Source organism: Suillus paluster (assembly GCF_016628075.1).
Source record: "Suillus paluster strain FC165 chromosome Unknown EDB91scaffold_73, whole genome shotgun sequence".
Classification (NCBI taxonomy): domain Eukaryota; kingdom Fungi; phylum Basidiomycota; class Agaricomycetes; order Boletales; family Suillaceae; genus Suillus; species Suillus paluster.
Window position 1 is genome coordinate 92102 of NW_024537633.1, and position 14511 is coordinate 106612.

At 45.0% G+C, this 14511-nt stretch overlaps 1 protein-coding gene across 1 annotated transcript; it reads left to right on the plus strand.

Annotated features, from left to right (window-relative positions):
- Positions 1-4092: 4092 nt before the first annotated feature.
- On the plus strand, positions 4093-6411 carry EDB91DRAFT_1085554 (uncharacterized protein; the record flags this gene model as incomplete). The annotated part of the gene is made up of 6 exons (XM_041315910.1): positions 4093-4471; positions 4504-4739; positions 4807-5227; positions 5411-5543; positions 5704-5813; positions 6158-6411. 6 exons carry the CDS (start codon positions 4093-4095, stop codon positions 6409-6411), a joined length of 1533 nt encoding a protein of 510 aa, XP_041172886.1.
- Positions 6412-14511: the final 8100 nt, after the last annotated feature.

Here is a 14511-nt window from a genome sequence, read left to right on the forward strand (position 1 = left end):
GCGGCCTTCCTCTGACGTCAGTACCCTCGAATAGGGCTTCATTCATTTCTTGCCTGATCCCTTGCGAGATTTGTCTTCCAACTTCTTATTTAACCATTCCTTGTAGTGCTCGGCCATCTGACCCGAAAAATAACAGTGAGTCTCCACCGCATCTTTTTGATACATCAATAATTCATTCTCTCAATGGAGCCATTCAACCTCTTCCTCAGCATCTCGGAGATGCTCTGCCATTGTTTTTGGTTGCTCAATCAGCGCAGGTGTTGTGCTTCGTGACAATGATGTCCAAAGAGATATTGATCAAGTGTGGTGTTGAGGCAGGTGTGCGCTGGTACCAGTTGTGCTGTTGGAGGGTGTTGGAGCATTGCAGTCGAGTGAGCCAGCAAAATGTGAGGGACCAACTTCAGGCACCCAAGGCTCAAATATTTGAGCCCCTGATACCTGCAGTGAATATTGTTGCAGTGTTGCCCCTCAATCTGTCATTTCACCAAAGCCACGGGTATGATTGCCTGAGTCATCGTCTAACTCAGATGACGACTCTGAGTCTGATTCTGAACTGTCAGAGTCAGATGAGTTCTCTTGGGGTGGCTCATAGGATGGATCGGATTTGGAAAGGGAATCAGAGAATATTGGATCAGAGTTTGGATTGACAGGAAAGGTGGGGGGGAGGTGCAGCTGGGTTGATGACTCGTAACTTGGTGCGTAATCCTCTTCTGTAAATATTCCTGGGTTTATCAGTCTAATTCCACTCTTTCTCCAGGCCTGCAGGATTGTCTCCTCTTTAAACACTATATCTCTTGCCTTCATATACTCTTGAATCATGTCATGCTTCTTGATCCCCTCCCCGGTCTCTTCCATTATGACCTCACTGCATCTCTGCCATTGTTTCTGTAGGGGACCGAAAATGCCCACATCAAGGGGTTGTAAACAATGTGTTGTGTGGGGGGGGAAGGCAAAAAAGGTGAATATCATGTTCTTCTGCTGCTTGATGAAGTTTGATTGTCTCGTGTGAGCGGTGTCTGTCGTATATTAGGATGATTGGTTGACTGGACGAGTTCCATTCCTTGGCTTGCAGCACGAAACTCTTCACAAACCACTTGGTGCCAATGAAGTCGCTGGTCCAACCATTTTCAGATGTTGCAACTCTGATATCAAAGTTGAGTGAGCTTTTTCTACCTATGATTGAGCAGAGACTCACATGATACCATCCTCTTCAAAGTATTCAGGATATATTTGTGACCCAGAAAACACAAAACAAGGCTTCAAACTAGTGCCATCCACACACACACTCAATCACTGTTACCAGCTTGAGTTGGTCGCTCTTTGCCTTGACTCGGGCTTTTGCTGTCCATGAAAACAGGTACTTTGTGTTATCACATTTCCTCCCCCCTCCAAGTTGTATCCCCTTCTCGTCCATGTTATACACATTATCCCAGGGGATGTTCTCAGATTTCAAGAAGTCATCCAGGAGTTTGAAGTGGTGATTAACAGTTGTGTAGTTGAACATTTGCATCCGCTTTGGGTCAATGCCTGTTGGGCATCCCAGCTTGAGTTCTGGATGACGAGCGAAAAAATCTTCAACCCAGGTTTTTGATGGCCCCTTATCTTTTCCGGTGAGCTTCTTCTTTGCCTTTAACTTCTTAGCTAAGCTCTGACACCTTTGCACGAAGGTTGCACTTAGAAAGAGGGTGACCCGTCATGGCCAGGTACTTGGCCCAGTCACATATTGTTGCTTCCTGCCCTTCAGTGAGTAGCTGTTGGTTTTTGTGGGCTTTCGAATGAGGTTTAGTGAGGTTCTGTGCCCGCCGACGAAGAGTATGGTATGAGACTTTGAACTCTGCAGCTGCTGTATAGAGGTTCTTGGTCTTCTTCTCTCTGATAGTCTGGATAGTGGCGGCGAAGTTGGCTTCATGAGTCACATCTTCTTCGGCTTTCTTCTGACGGGTAGTATGCCTGCGGTTTGGTGCCATTGTAACAAGGATGCGAGAATGATGCAAGAGGAGACAACACAACACAATGCAAGACTTGGCGTGGAGAGTGCAGATGCTGTGCACTAGCTGAGTGTGCCATAGAGGAGATTGAATTTCTTACTCACTCTCCTATCTGCTGTCATGTTTTCATACATGTTGTTAATTCTTCCTCTATAGCATCTTAAAACAACAGTATGACCTTTATCAAAATTGCGTTCTGGAATCCTGACGAGGTGATTGTTATGCTCCAGGTATAACTTTGTGAATATATCTGTAGGATCTATGGGATCTGGATGATTTATGTTTTTGCATGGTTACAAATTACCACTATTTCATCTCTCACAGCTGCAACACTCAAGAAATTTTCATTCTACTTGGACAGTACATCATCTATAAGTAGTCTACATATGCCTGAATTTTTTTGAAGTGAGTTGAGCAGCACGTTGAGGTGTTTTGAACATTTTGCATATTACATGCTAGTTGCAGATTACCCAGAATGATAGTACATTGTCAACACAACAATAAGTTCGTGACATGCACAGCAGCCAATCTGCGAGCATGTCAGGTTGCCATCAGTATGATGCACTTCAGATAAGTTCAGACCATCTGCATGTCTCCCTGGATGTGTTCTGACCTCAGTGTTCGCCTACTACAAGTGCCAACCTAAATACCATCTGTTTTGTTAATAGATCAAGCAGCACTTTCAAGTATCATGTTAGGTACCATGCCAGCTCAAGAGGCAGAGGGGTTGGGGCTTGGCTTCAGCTCTTGCGCTGCACCCTTAGCCGAGTACGTGCCCCGAATTTGGAGCGGGTCCGACATTGTCCAACTGATAGGACAAGTGGACCTGCTTAGGTCCAGCTTTGAGGGTCGGGAGGTAAGAGCTACTAGCTGGTGGACCGACTAGGAGCAGGGTGGAGGATAATGGGGAGGGTGGAAAGGGGCTGGGGGAATGCTTGATAGGAGTGGAGGAGGTGGAGGATAATGCAGAGGGTGGAAAGGAGCAGGGGGAATACTTGATAGGGGCAGAGAAGTAAAGAGAAGACTTAGAGCACGGCTCTAAGTCGGAGCAGGAGGGTCGGAGGTGACAACAAGGTGAAACTTGTGTCCAGAGGAGGCAAGATCCTACTGAGAAATTCTCACAAGTAGTAACTGCGAGAAGACAAGTAATATTAAGACTGGGGAAAATATATAAGTACAGGATATGTTATATACTTCTAAGTAGGAGGCAGTGATCAGGATAACTATGTTGTAAAGCTATGTACCAAGGATATAATTTGTAAGTACTTACACAGGTGAAGACATAAGTCGGAGCGGATATCAATATGTACGTGTCGGATCAGTAATCGAGCGGTAAAAGGAATTACTGGTGATCCGGGAGTAAGGGTCTATGTACCGAAGGGGGAAGTATATATCTAAAAGGGGAAAGAGGTCCAGTTGAATGGAGACATTATGGAAGGGGACCGGTTGAGCGGTTGAGCGGAAGCATAGGAGCGGAATGCAGACTGTGATCAGATGGAGCGGAGGATGGATGAAGTGGAGGGGGTTGGAAAGCGGAGCGGATATTAATATCGGAGTGGTCGGATCAGGTATATGACATATCAACTGTATAAAATTAGTATGTATTCCAGTATTCAGGCCCTAATTTATAGCAAACAAGTTAAAGTGCACCATATCCTTTAGCCACGCTGGGAACCCCAATCCAGATCCTGAGAATCTGAGGCCCACTATGTCAAGGAAAGAGCTGAAGCATCCAACTTGGCAGACCATGTAAATGACTTTTGCAGTTTTTTTGCTCCCATTTTGCTGTTGAAGTTTTGTTACCTTAGCTCTCATTTTGTTGTCATGCTGTCACAATGATTTTGCCTGTACTGCTAGTATCACTGCTCATACTTACATTGCAATTATTGATGATCTACAGTACACACAACACTTTTTCGACTCCTCTGCACCACATTTTCTTGAACTTCAGAACCCTGTCGGATATTTCCCAAATACTTACTAGGTTAAAAAGACATGTAGTCTAACATTTTTGAATTAGGCGCCCATGTTTCAAAATGTGGACCAATTTAATTCTTTTTTTGTTTGCCTGTTAGTCCATTTGCCCTGTACTTGACAGACAGTTATGCCACGCCCCAACAAAGCTGCCACAAGAGCCAGAGCGAAGCAACAGGCTGGCCAGTCAATGTTTATACCTGTGAAGGCTGTCTCCAATTCTAGTGAATCAATGTATGATTCAGGTGAAGAAGAAGTCTGGTCAGCTGCAGAATCTGATGCAGAAGAACAAGATGAATCACCAGAAAACATCATGTCATTGCAAGAACTTTATGCTGTCTTTCTGCCACTATGTCTAAAGCAACATAACCTGCCACAAGCCAAAAAAACGACAGGGTCCCAACCGAAGTGTTATTTATCAGAAGGACTCTCATACAAGCAACTGGCAGAAGAAGAACTATTGGAAAGGGGCATCAAAAGGATGTCAGAAACTGGACTTGTTCTTTTCCGTGAGTCATCAACTTCAAAACTCACCAAATAGATAGGAAACTAAGTGACATGCAGAAAAAACGGACCCGCACACCATCCCCAGATTTACAACTCATGTCCAAGAGTGAGATGATGGATGAAACATTGGAGGAAGATTCTGGACTTGCCTTTGACATCGAGATGGGTCTCAAATTTGATGTCTTTTGTATGGAGCAGCTTGAGAATGAATTGTCCATTGAAGAGCCCCAGCTTCAAATGCCCAACAATGAGACAAATGATGATTTCTGGGTATGTCCTGTGCAGTCACATTTCATGCAGTACAAACCCACAAACCTTGAAACTGACCTTGGGTCAGCTTGCTCACAATGGAGGGGAAGAATTGGACCATGACAAGTCCGAATCAGTCATTGATTCAGAAGCACAAGTCACTGAAGCACCTGAAATTACTGCTGCACAAGAGCTTATGGATGACAATGAAAACGAGCCTGCTCCTGACATCTTCCAGATTGTAAAATCATGTCTGGAAGATCTTAAAAAGTTAGATATGCCAGCAGCACAAAGAGTCAAGATGGTGATGCATCTTACTGCAGTTACCCAATATGTGCAGTTCCAGGAGAGATTCTGCTGCAATCCAAATTGCAAGTGGCCCTGTCTTAATGCCAGTCTGGCTATTGCACATCGGATGGGAAAAGCAGATGGTGCATACTTTGCACGCCAGATCCGCCACCATGAAAACTATCTCTTGTGCCATCATCGTCTCCCGCTCACAAAAAAAGGTGCCAAACATGGCCAATATACACTTCTGGACAATGAATCAGTCCTGCATAGTGTTCGAAGATACTTGGCTGCTCAGAGCCTGGGCACCATCACCCCTTGAGAATTCTGCTGTCATGTCAACAAGGTCATTCTTCCGACCTTGGATTTATCTGAGAAAAAGAGCTGTATTTGTGAACAGACAGCTATCAATTGGTTGAAGAAACTTGGTTATACCTGTAAAGATGTTAAGAAGGGGGTTTACCATGATGGTCATGAATGCCCTGATGTCATTGAGGCATGCAAAAAGTTCCTGGATCAGATGGAAGAATATGAATGGTGAGTTCCCGCAGGTTTCCGCACATCAACATAATTGTACTTATTCATGCCATGGTAAAGTTTTATGTGCAAATATGATAAAACTCTGGAGCTGATTCCACCAATCCTGAGGCCAGAGAGAAAAATACATACTTCTCACACATGATGAGTGCACCATCAGCACCAATGATCACACCCGTCGGGTGTGGTTGAAAGACAACCAGCAACCATTGAAGACAAAAGGAAATGGCCAACAAATTCACATATCAGACTGGATCTGTGAACTGACAGGTCAGCTCATGCTCTCGCAAGAACAGATTGCACAACAACTGCAATTGCTTCCAGAAGCTTGACTCAAAGCAATGGATGCTCACAAAATCATCTATCCTGGTAAAAATCACGATGCATGGTGGGACCTTGCCCAACTCATGGACCAGACAAAAGTTGCAGTTGATATTTTTGAGTACCTACATCCTGAGAAAGTTGGTATCTAGCTTTTCGATTGCTCCTCCGTACACGAAGGTCTCACGGGTTGATGCACTCAATGTCAACAATATGAATGTTAACCCCAGTGGAAAACAGTGGGCTGATGTGAGACACAGTCATCCCCCTTACCAATCCACCTCTGAAACCAGGCCAACTCAATACACGAGGGATGCCTCAGCAGTTGGTGTACCCTGACACCCACCCTGATCTTCAATTGCAAGGAAAACCAAAAGGTATGAAGGCCGTGCTTCAAGAGCGTGAATCTGTTTGGCAGGAGTTGAGCTTGCAATGTCACAGAAAAGTTGTGGGAAAGTGCAGGAGCTGCCAGAAATCACAGGCAAAGAAAGATGCTGAGAGGCGAGTTGCTGCAGCTGAGGCAATGGGGCAAGAAGACACATTGTGAGATAATGACATCTCCCAAGCCGAGGAGGTCGAGACAGCACCAGAAAGTGAATGGTGCTGCATGTATTGTGTGCTGTCATTGCAAGAGGACTTTGCCACAGAAAAGCCAATGATACAACATTATATTGAGAGCCATGGGCATGTTTGCATGTTCTTGCCCAAGTTTCACTGTGAGTTGAACCCTATTGAGTTGCTGTGGGGTTATGCCAAATATCATGAGTTTTATTGTTGTTTTCCTTCATATTCATATCACACTAACTCACGGACCATTCAGGTTATCGCAAAGCATCAGATGGAAAATTCACAACTGCGAAAGTCCTGGTTCCACAGTGTCTTGATATGTGTGAGACCTTGACTATCCGTCAGTTTTTTTGTAAAATGTGGCACTATATGGATGCATATTGGTGAGTTTTCCATTGCCCTGTATCCGATCCTGTTCAATTTTCTGATTTTACTCTTTGCCACGCTATGTGTCACAGAAAAGGACTTGATTCATGTCAAACAGCCTTCGCGGTGCACAAATACAAGTCTCACCGCCATGTAGGACTCCCGAATGAAATAATTGCATTGATGGAGTCTTAGATACCTCATAGGGCCTTCATACATCCCTCAAAACACTGTTTACACTCACCCGAAGGCCCTACAGGCCTCTATCAGCGCTAAAACACAGTTTTTGGAGGCATGTTTCAATTTTTGATGACGAAAAATTCAAACTTCAGAATTGTGTCTACTTGTTCAATGGGTCATGTTCTGCATATGAAACTGAGTCTATTACACTACTTTACATTAAAAACAATGGAGTTTTGAAGTTACAGTAGCCTATTTGTGTTGAACATGTTTGACATGCCAAAAAAGGTATGCATGTACTGTAGTAATAAATGGTCTCACACTTTGACTGACAAATACAAGCAAACAACTGATATCAGCCTGTTGTCGCATCATTTTAACCCTATACTCACCATCATCATGCAGCCCGTCTGAGTTGTTGTCATGTTGCATCCAATTCTTCAAGTTCATCAGATTCAGACTCTGAATCTGACATCTCTTCAGTATTGTCGCATAAAACTTCACTCACTCCTCCAGTAGAGAAACCTTCTCACAGTACTGAGCCCCTCAAGGGCAGAAAACATAAGCACAACAGGTCATTAGATACTGATGATGACTGCAACAATGACAAACTGAAGGTTTCAAAATGTCCATGATCATAAGTTATCTTATTGTATAGCACATATATGGACTTAATTGCATGTTTTCAGGCAAAAAAGGACATCAGCAAGGACAAGTAAGTATATACAGCCCTTTTGATCTGGATATTGACAACATTTGCATTTTTTCTGCATAGGAGGAGTATTGGTGAGTTTCACTTGGCTCAGTGGTCTATCATAGGAACTGCACGGGTATACCCCATGTTGTAGTATAACCCATACCTCCTGAAATATACCATACCCTGCAGGGGTAGGGTTTTCTGAGGCAATACATTTGGGTGACCCAAGAGGGTATACCTGCAGGTCTCTATGAATTATACCTAGTATGAGATAACCAATTGTACTAGCTTACCGGACCTTCTAAGTCCAGTCTCCCATATTCCGGTAGGAGCTTCAGACTAACAGTACACTACCATAGGATTCACTGTGCAGGACTAATTAGCCGTTGCTAGCGTTTTGAAGACCCCATTCATCAGCATCATTTCAAGCCCTTACTCAACATGATTGGTGCAGTTCTCCCTCTCACAGTGCATATTTCATCTTCTCCTCCTTGATCATTCCAGTACCAACACTTACCCTGCTGTTTTAACCCTAGCCTGGCACGAGGGTATGGGTATGGGTACAGGTATTGCAACACTAGACCTGTACCTGTACCCTGCACATACCCATACCCTGCACCTGCATGGGTATATCCATACCCATGCAGTTCCCTACTGATGCATATCTTCAGCTGTATTCCACATTCTGATGATATTCTTTACTATGCTCATGCTCTTACTTGCTGTTTCACTACCTGCATCACTCACACTTCACTCACTGTTTCACTCCCTTACATGTAATACCTTACTGCAATGATAATGTATTATCAGTTCTTATCATCAGATCAGGACAGATCAGTACTCCTAAGGTCAAAAAATCTGCCAAGTCTCAAATGTAGTTGGCATACTGAGCAGAAATCCTGCTTCTAATTCTGGTCTGATAGGCCTACTCCTTTGATCTGCTGCTTGCTGATGTATATGGTGCACCTTATGTGACCTTTCATCTCTTGATCTGACCTTATCTGTTCTTATCTGTTTTCAGGAATTTTGGTGATGACTACCACCACAATGGCCCGAGTTTCCCACATTGAAAAGCAGGCAAGGTTGAGCAAAAAACATGCTTACAGTACACCCTGGCATATGAGTGAGCTGAGATGGGTGGGTGGGCTAAGCAGCTCAAGAAAGTTCATGGATGACATGCATCAGGTCAGGTGAAAAATTGTGAAACAAGTAACAATTAGATTTGCTAGGATCTGATATGGGTTATCTGTTAAGCTGTGAGCTGAAACAATATAACCAAAACTCAATAAACATATATTCAGGTCTGTACTCTCTGAGTGTTCCAAATGGGCAAGTCATTGCTGTCTCTGGGTACCTAATCTCCTATGACTCTAGATCCTGCCTACTGCTTTGGGGGCTGAGGTGTACTAGGTGGCAGGAGCAGGGATGGTGTGAGACTGAGAGAAAGACCAGAAGAGCTTGTGCAGATGCTGGAGGATAGAGATGCAAACAATACTGAGAGGCAGTTCAATGGTCTGTGGATGGTGATCACCAGTGTTCAAGATCCTGATGCTAAATTCCACATGATTGTTGCCTCAAGCTGTAATGTGGGATAATGATGCTGAGAAGATGGGCAATGGTAGTGGAGATCAAAAGGAGTTGTAAATGTGGTGATAAACTATGATTTTATCTCTAGTTCCAAGATACTCATGAGGATCAGGATTCATGTAATTATCAAAACTTCAAATGTTACATCCAGCAAATGTGTAGGATGTCCCTATAAGCAAAGTGGCCGCTAGGGCAGTAGCCACCAGCCCTGTATCAGGGGTCAGTGTCAACATGGTGGCATTCAAAACTGATGTGCCAAAGACAATAGTGTGATAATATTCTACCACTGACATGATGCAGACCCTGTGTTAGAGACCATGCTTGGACAGAGAAGCGAAGGGGTTGGGGCTTGGCTTCAGCTCTTGCGCTGCACCCTTAGCCAAGTACATGCCCAAAATTTGGAGCGGGTCCAATGAAGTCCAACGATAGGACGGGCAGACCACTTTGGTCCACTTGGTGGGTCGGGAGGTAAGTGCTACTAGTGGTAATCCGACTAGGAGCGGAGTGGGGAAGGCAGAGGAAGTTTATTGGGACGGAGGTGAGTAAGAGGATTGATTGATGGGGTTGGAGAGGTAAGAGTGAGTACTTAGAGCGCGGCTCTAAGTCAGAGCAGAGGGTCGGAGGTGATGACAAGGTAAACTTGTGTCCAGAGAGGGAGCAAAGTCCTACAGAGAATTCCCACTAGTAGAGACAGTGGGAAGACAAGTAATATTAAGACTGGAGAGTAGCTATATACAGGATGTGTTTTTATATACTTCTATGTAGGAGGCAGTGACTAGTAGTCCTTGGTATGAGGCTATGTACTAAGTATACAATTTGTAAGTAGACACAGGTGAAAAACATAAGTTGGAGCAGATATCAATATGTACACGTTGGATTAGTTAGTTGAGTGGTTATGGGAAGTACCAGTGATACGGGAAGTAAGTACTATGTGCAAATGGGGAATAGTATATACCTAAATGGGGAAGGAGTTTACAGTAGAATGGAAACGATGTGGAAGGTAACCGACGAGGCGGTCGAGCAGAACTGTAGGGGCAGATGCCAAAGCTGACTGGGATGAGTGGAGGGCGGACAGAGTGGAGGTGGTAGGAAAGTGGGGGAAGTATGACGTCAGGCAGAGCGGATATTAATATCTGAGGAGCAGTCAGATCAGGTATATGACACCCGGCTGAAAAGACCTGTTTTATAAGGGTCAAGCAAACCAATTAGCACATAAGGAATACTGCAGAATCCATGGTACTCTAGCTATGCCACTAGAAGACATAATTCCAAATTTATCTGCAATCAATGCAGCTTGGCAGTGTGATGTATGCATAAATTACTCTCTGATGTCCAAGATGTTGGTACATGAGCTGATGACATAACATTTGAGCTGCTGTGAGGGAGTGGTGGGTGGGTGCCTTGAAAGAGGCAGACTCAAACAGAGAGTAACAGGACAGAGAGTAGTAGCCATAGCATTAGAGATATGAATAGTGATGGGCAGAAGAAAGAAAAGGCATGAGCTTTCTCTGCTCCAAATGGCATAGACTTTGTTCTAACCATGTGCTTGTTCTTTGCACTAGGGAGAACATGATCTATGCTAATCTTAAGAGAATGAATGTGATTGATTAAATGCTGGGAATGCAGACATTAATGAGCTTTGATCAACACAGGCAAGTGCTAAGAGCATAGGTCTAAGAATACTATGAAGAAGATTAAACAAGTGTTTTGGGCAATACCTGCAGGGTTTTCAACTAAAACATGTATTAACACCTTTCTTAAATGGGGTAAGAGCTAGTGTCATATACCCAATTCAGCCACTCCCAACACCATTCATAGATGTCCCTACTATTGGTCCAACCCCCTGTTTCCCTGTCCGCTCCATCCCTCCTTCTCCAACAATGCACAAAGTGCATCTCAGCAGGCATAGCCCTACTACCTCCACCCGACTCTGCTCCACTCCTCCGACACTACCCCTATATCCTCCGACACTATATCCCTACCATCCGACCCTACCTGTAGCTCTGCTCCTCTGCCCTATCGGTCCGCCCAATCCTACTCTTTTTCCCTCCACCATCTCCAGTTTTCCAACCCACTCGGTTCCTTCAGTTTCTCTCGTGTTGCTCCGCCCAACTATTGGTCCGTCCGACCACCTCACCAGTCCGCTCCTAGACTAGGAACCACTCAACTGGTCCTACCTCCTTTTAGTATCATAGTTCCTCCCTTCGGATCGCCAGTAATCCATATACCTGAGCGATTATTGATCTGTTGCATACATACTGTTCTCTAAGCCCTTTCTCATATGTCTCAGTCATCTTTCTAGTAATCCTGTACACTCAGCACATAGCCTTCTGCTCTGCTATGCTACTTACTTAGAGTATATAAACATATGTACATCTGTCTGTAGATCTTTAGTCTGAATATTACCTTTTCTAAGCCCTGCTCTCTTGTCCCTGTTCTTGGGCAAAAACCCTTGACAACTCCTGTTTGCTGGCCTAGGGGATTGACTCCCTAGGTCAGCCGCCTTCTCTGCTCATCTGACTTCCCACACCTCTGCCACCTTTCCCACATGTCGGACTTGTGGCTAATACTCTCATACCTCTGTCCTCCACATTTCCATTTTGCTTCGGACTTCATCCGAGCAGTCTCCTCCGCTCCATTCCTACTGTTAGCTCCAACTGCAGTAGCCCTCTGACTCTCCCCTGTAGGGCAGACCAATCTCCACCTGATGTTCCCATGCTTATCTAGTAGTCCATTGGTCCTCCTTTGGAAGACCTCCACTCCAACGTCCTGTCGGAGCTCATAGAACTTGAGTTGGACCACAATCCAAAATTAGGGGCATGTACTCGGTGTGGGTACAACAAGTGCAGCAGCGAGAAATTGATCTACTACAAAGTTGGGTCTTTGCTGCCTGCTGCCTCACTTGAGAACAAGCACATTCGACCCTAAAGGGGATTGCTGCTTGTCATATCCCATACCTCCAGATCCGGAATTCCAGAACCCCACCACTAAAGTCCAGTCCTCTGTCCTGTTATTTACTCACCCCTATCTCCTTTTAGAATAGTTACTGCTCTGGTTACCGGTTATGTCCTTTTCCGCTGTAGGGAGTATCCCTATGCTAGGCTCGTATCCACCACTTTTCCGATGCATCAGGCGTCCATCCGACGTCCATCCGACACCTATCCATTCCATCCGATACACATCCGCTTTTTGGATGACATGCAGATACCTTCAGATCTCCCCCTATAGCTCGCGCATCCGCCGCATCCATCCTGTCCACGTCCATTCTACCTCATTGGTACGTACTCACACGCATTTTCTTGTTACTGACTGAACACAGACATATCCTCTCACACTCCAGTATTTTTCGGATAGCTTATGGCACGGTCTAGACTCGCTACCTATATCTCTATGTTCCTTGAAAATACTTACTTCATGTAACTTGCTCCCACTTTTCCTGCACCTTACCAGAAGGTCGCTTTGACTTATACCCACTATCCATCCAACCTTTAATGAACTTCCTTCGACTTTGATTCGCATCCCATCCAATCTGCAAGTATCATCCGCTCCATCCGACGAATCCGTACGTTTCGCATCCTATCCGTTTCATCCGCTTTTGCGGATCCTTCATCCTATAGGGTCGCTTTAGACAGAGACTAGTGTTTCCCCAGTAGCAATCCCCTTAAGGGTCAAACGTGCTTGTTTCCAAGCGAGGCAGCAGGCAGCAAAGACCCAACTGTGTAGTTGATCGACTTCTCTCCACTGCACTTGTTGTACCCACACCACTATGCTTACTGATCCATCCATTCTTACTTCATTTCTGACTTCACTGCTTTGATCCATTACACTTACTAATAGACTTTCCACATGCTTCATACATAGCCCTTACCTTTGCTGACTGATTTACTTACATGATACTTACAGTATATAAACTCCTGTAATACTCCAGAACTCCTCAGTTCGAATATCATCTTAGTTCTGCTCATTCCTGCAATCTCCGGACTTGAGTCTCATCTCTTGTCCACCTCCGAGTCTTAGGGGTTATACCTTAGGACTAATTCTCCAGCTCTACCTTAGGGTAGTCTAACCTCTGCTCTGTTTCTACTCTGGACTTGTCCATAGTAGCCTTACTCCGTTCCCACATAGTCTTCTGGAGTTCCGCTGAACTCCACCAATGTTTGTCCTCTGGAACTCCCCGGACTTCCATCGAACTTCCCCTCTACCCCTCAGAAATTAAGGGCACATACTCGGGTAAGGGGTGCAGCGCATGAGCTGAAGCTGAAGCCCTTTGAGTAGTCTTTCCCTTGAGCACGACCTTAACACTGCTGGGGAGTACTAGTTTCTGCCTAAACGACCCTAATCAACCCTACCGCAGGTAGGATGAGGATCCACAAAAATGTGGAACAAGCAGAACAAGCAGAACTCAAGCAGAATGAAGTGGAACGAAGCGGAACTCAAATGGATAAAATGCAGAACATACAGATTCATCAGAACTTGCTGATCAAGTTGAAGGAAGTATATCACAAGGTTAGATTGATAGTGAGCATAAGTCAAAGCGGTCCTCTAGTAAGGTGAAGGAAAGTCAGGGAAAAGTCGGAAGGTAAGAGATGGGATTCGATAAAAAAACACTCAAGCCCTGAGTACCACTACTTTTAGGGAACATTATTTTTAAGGAACACTGAGGTACAGGTAGTAAATTTCTCAGGAAGCAGAAGTGAAGGTAGGCAGTGCACATGGGTGCAATACCCTGCAATAGGGGTCCATGACATAAGGGCATGTGTCAATGTGATCTGGATAACATTAGAAGCAATGGGAAGAGAGATACAGCATACCAATGAACCTGGAAGGATGGGGACAGGACATGTGAAGGTTGTCCAATGATGCGCGGGAATATTGGATAGTGCGGGCGTGTTCTGAAGGATGCGTGGGAATGTGGAATGCATTGGACAATGCATGGGAAATGCGGAACATTGTCATATACCAGATCTAAGCACCTCCAACACCACCTGTGAGCATCCTTACTGCTGGTCCGACCCCCTGTTTCCCCATCCACTTCATTCCTCCTTCCCCAACAATGCACGAAGTGCATCTCAGCAGGACCAGCCCTGCTACCTCTGCCTGACTCCGCCCTGCTCCTCCGATGCTACCCCTATTCCCTCCGACACCATACCTTTTCCATCTGACCCTATCTGGAGTTCAACTCCTCCACCCTATTGGTCCGCCCAATCCTACTCCCTCCGCTTTTCCGACCCGCTCGGTTCCTTCAGTTCT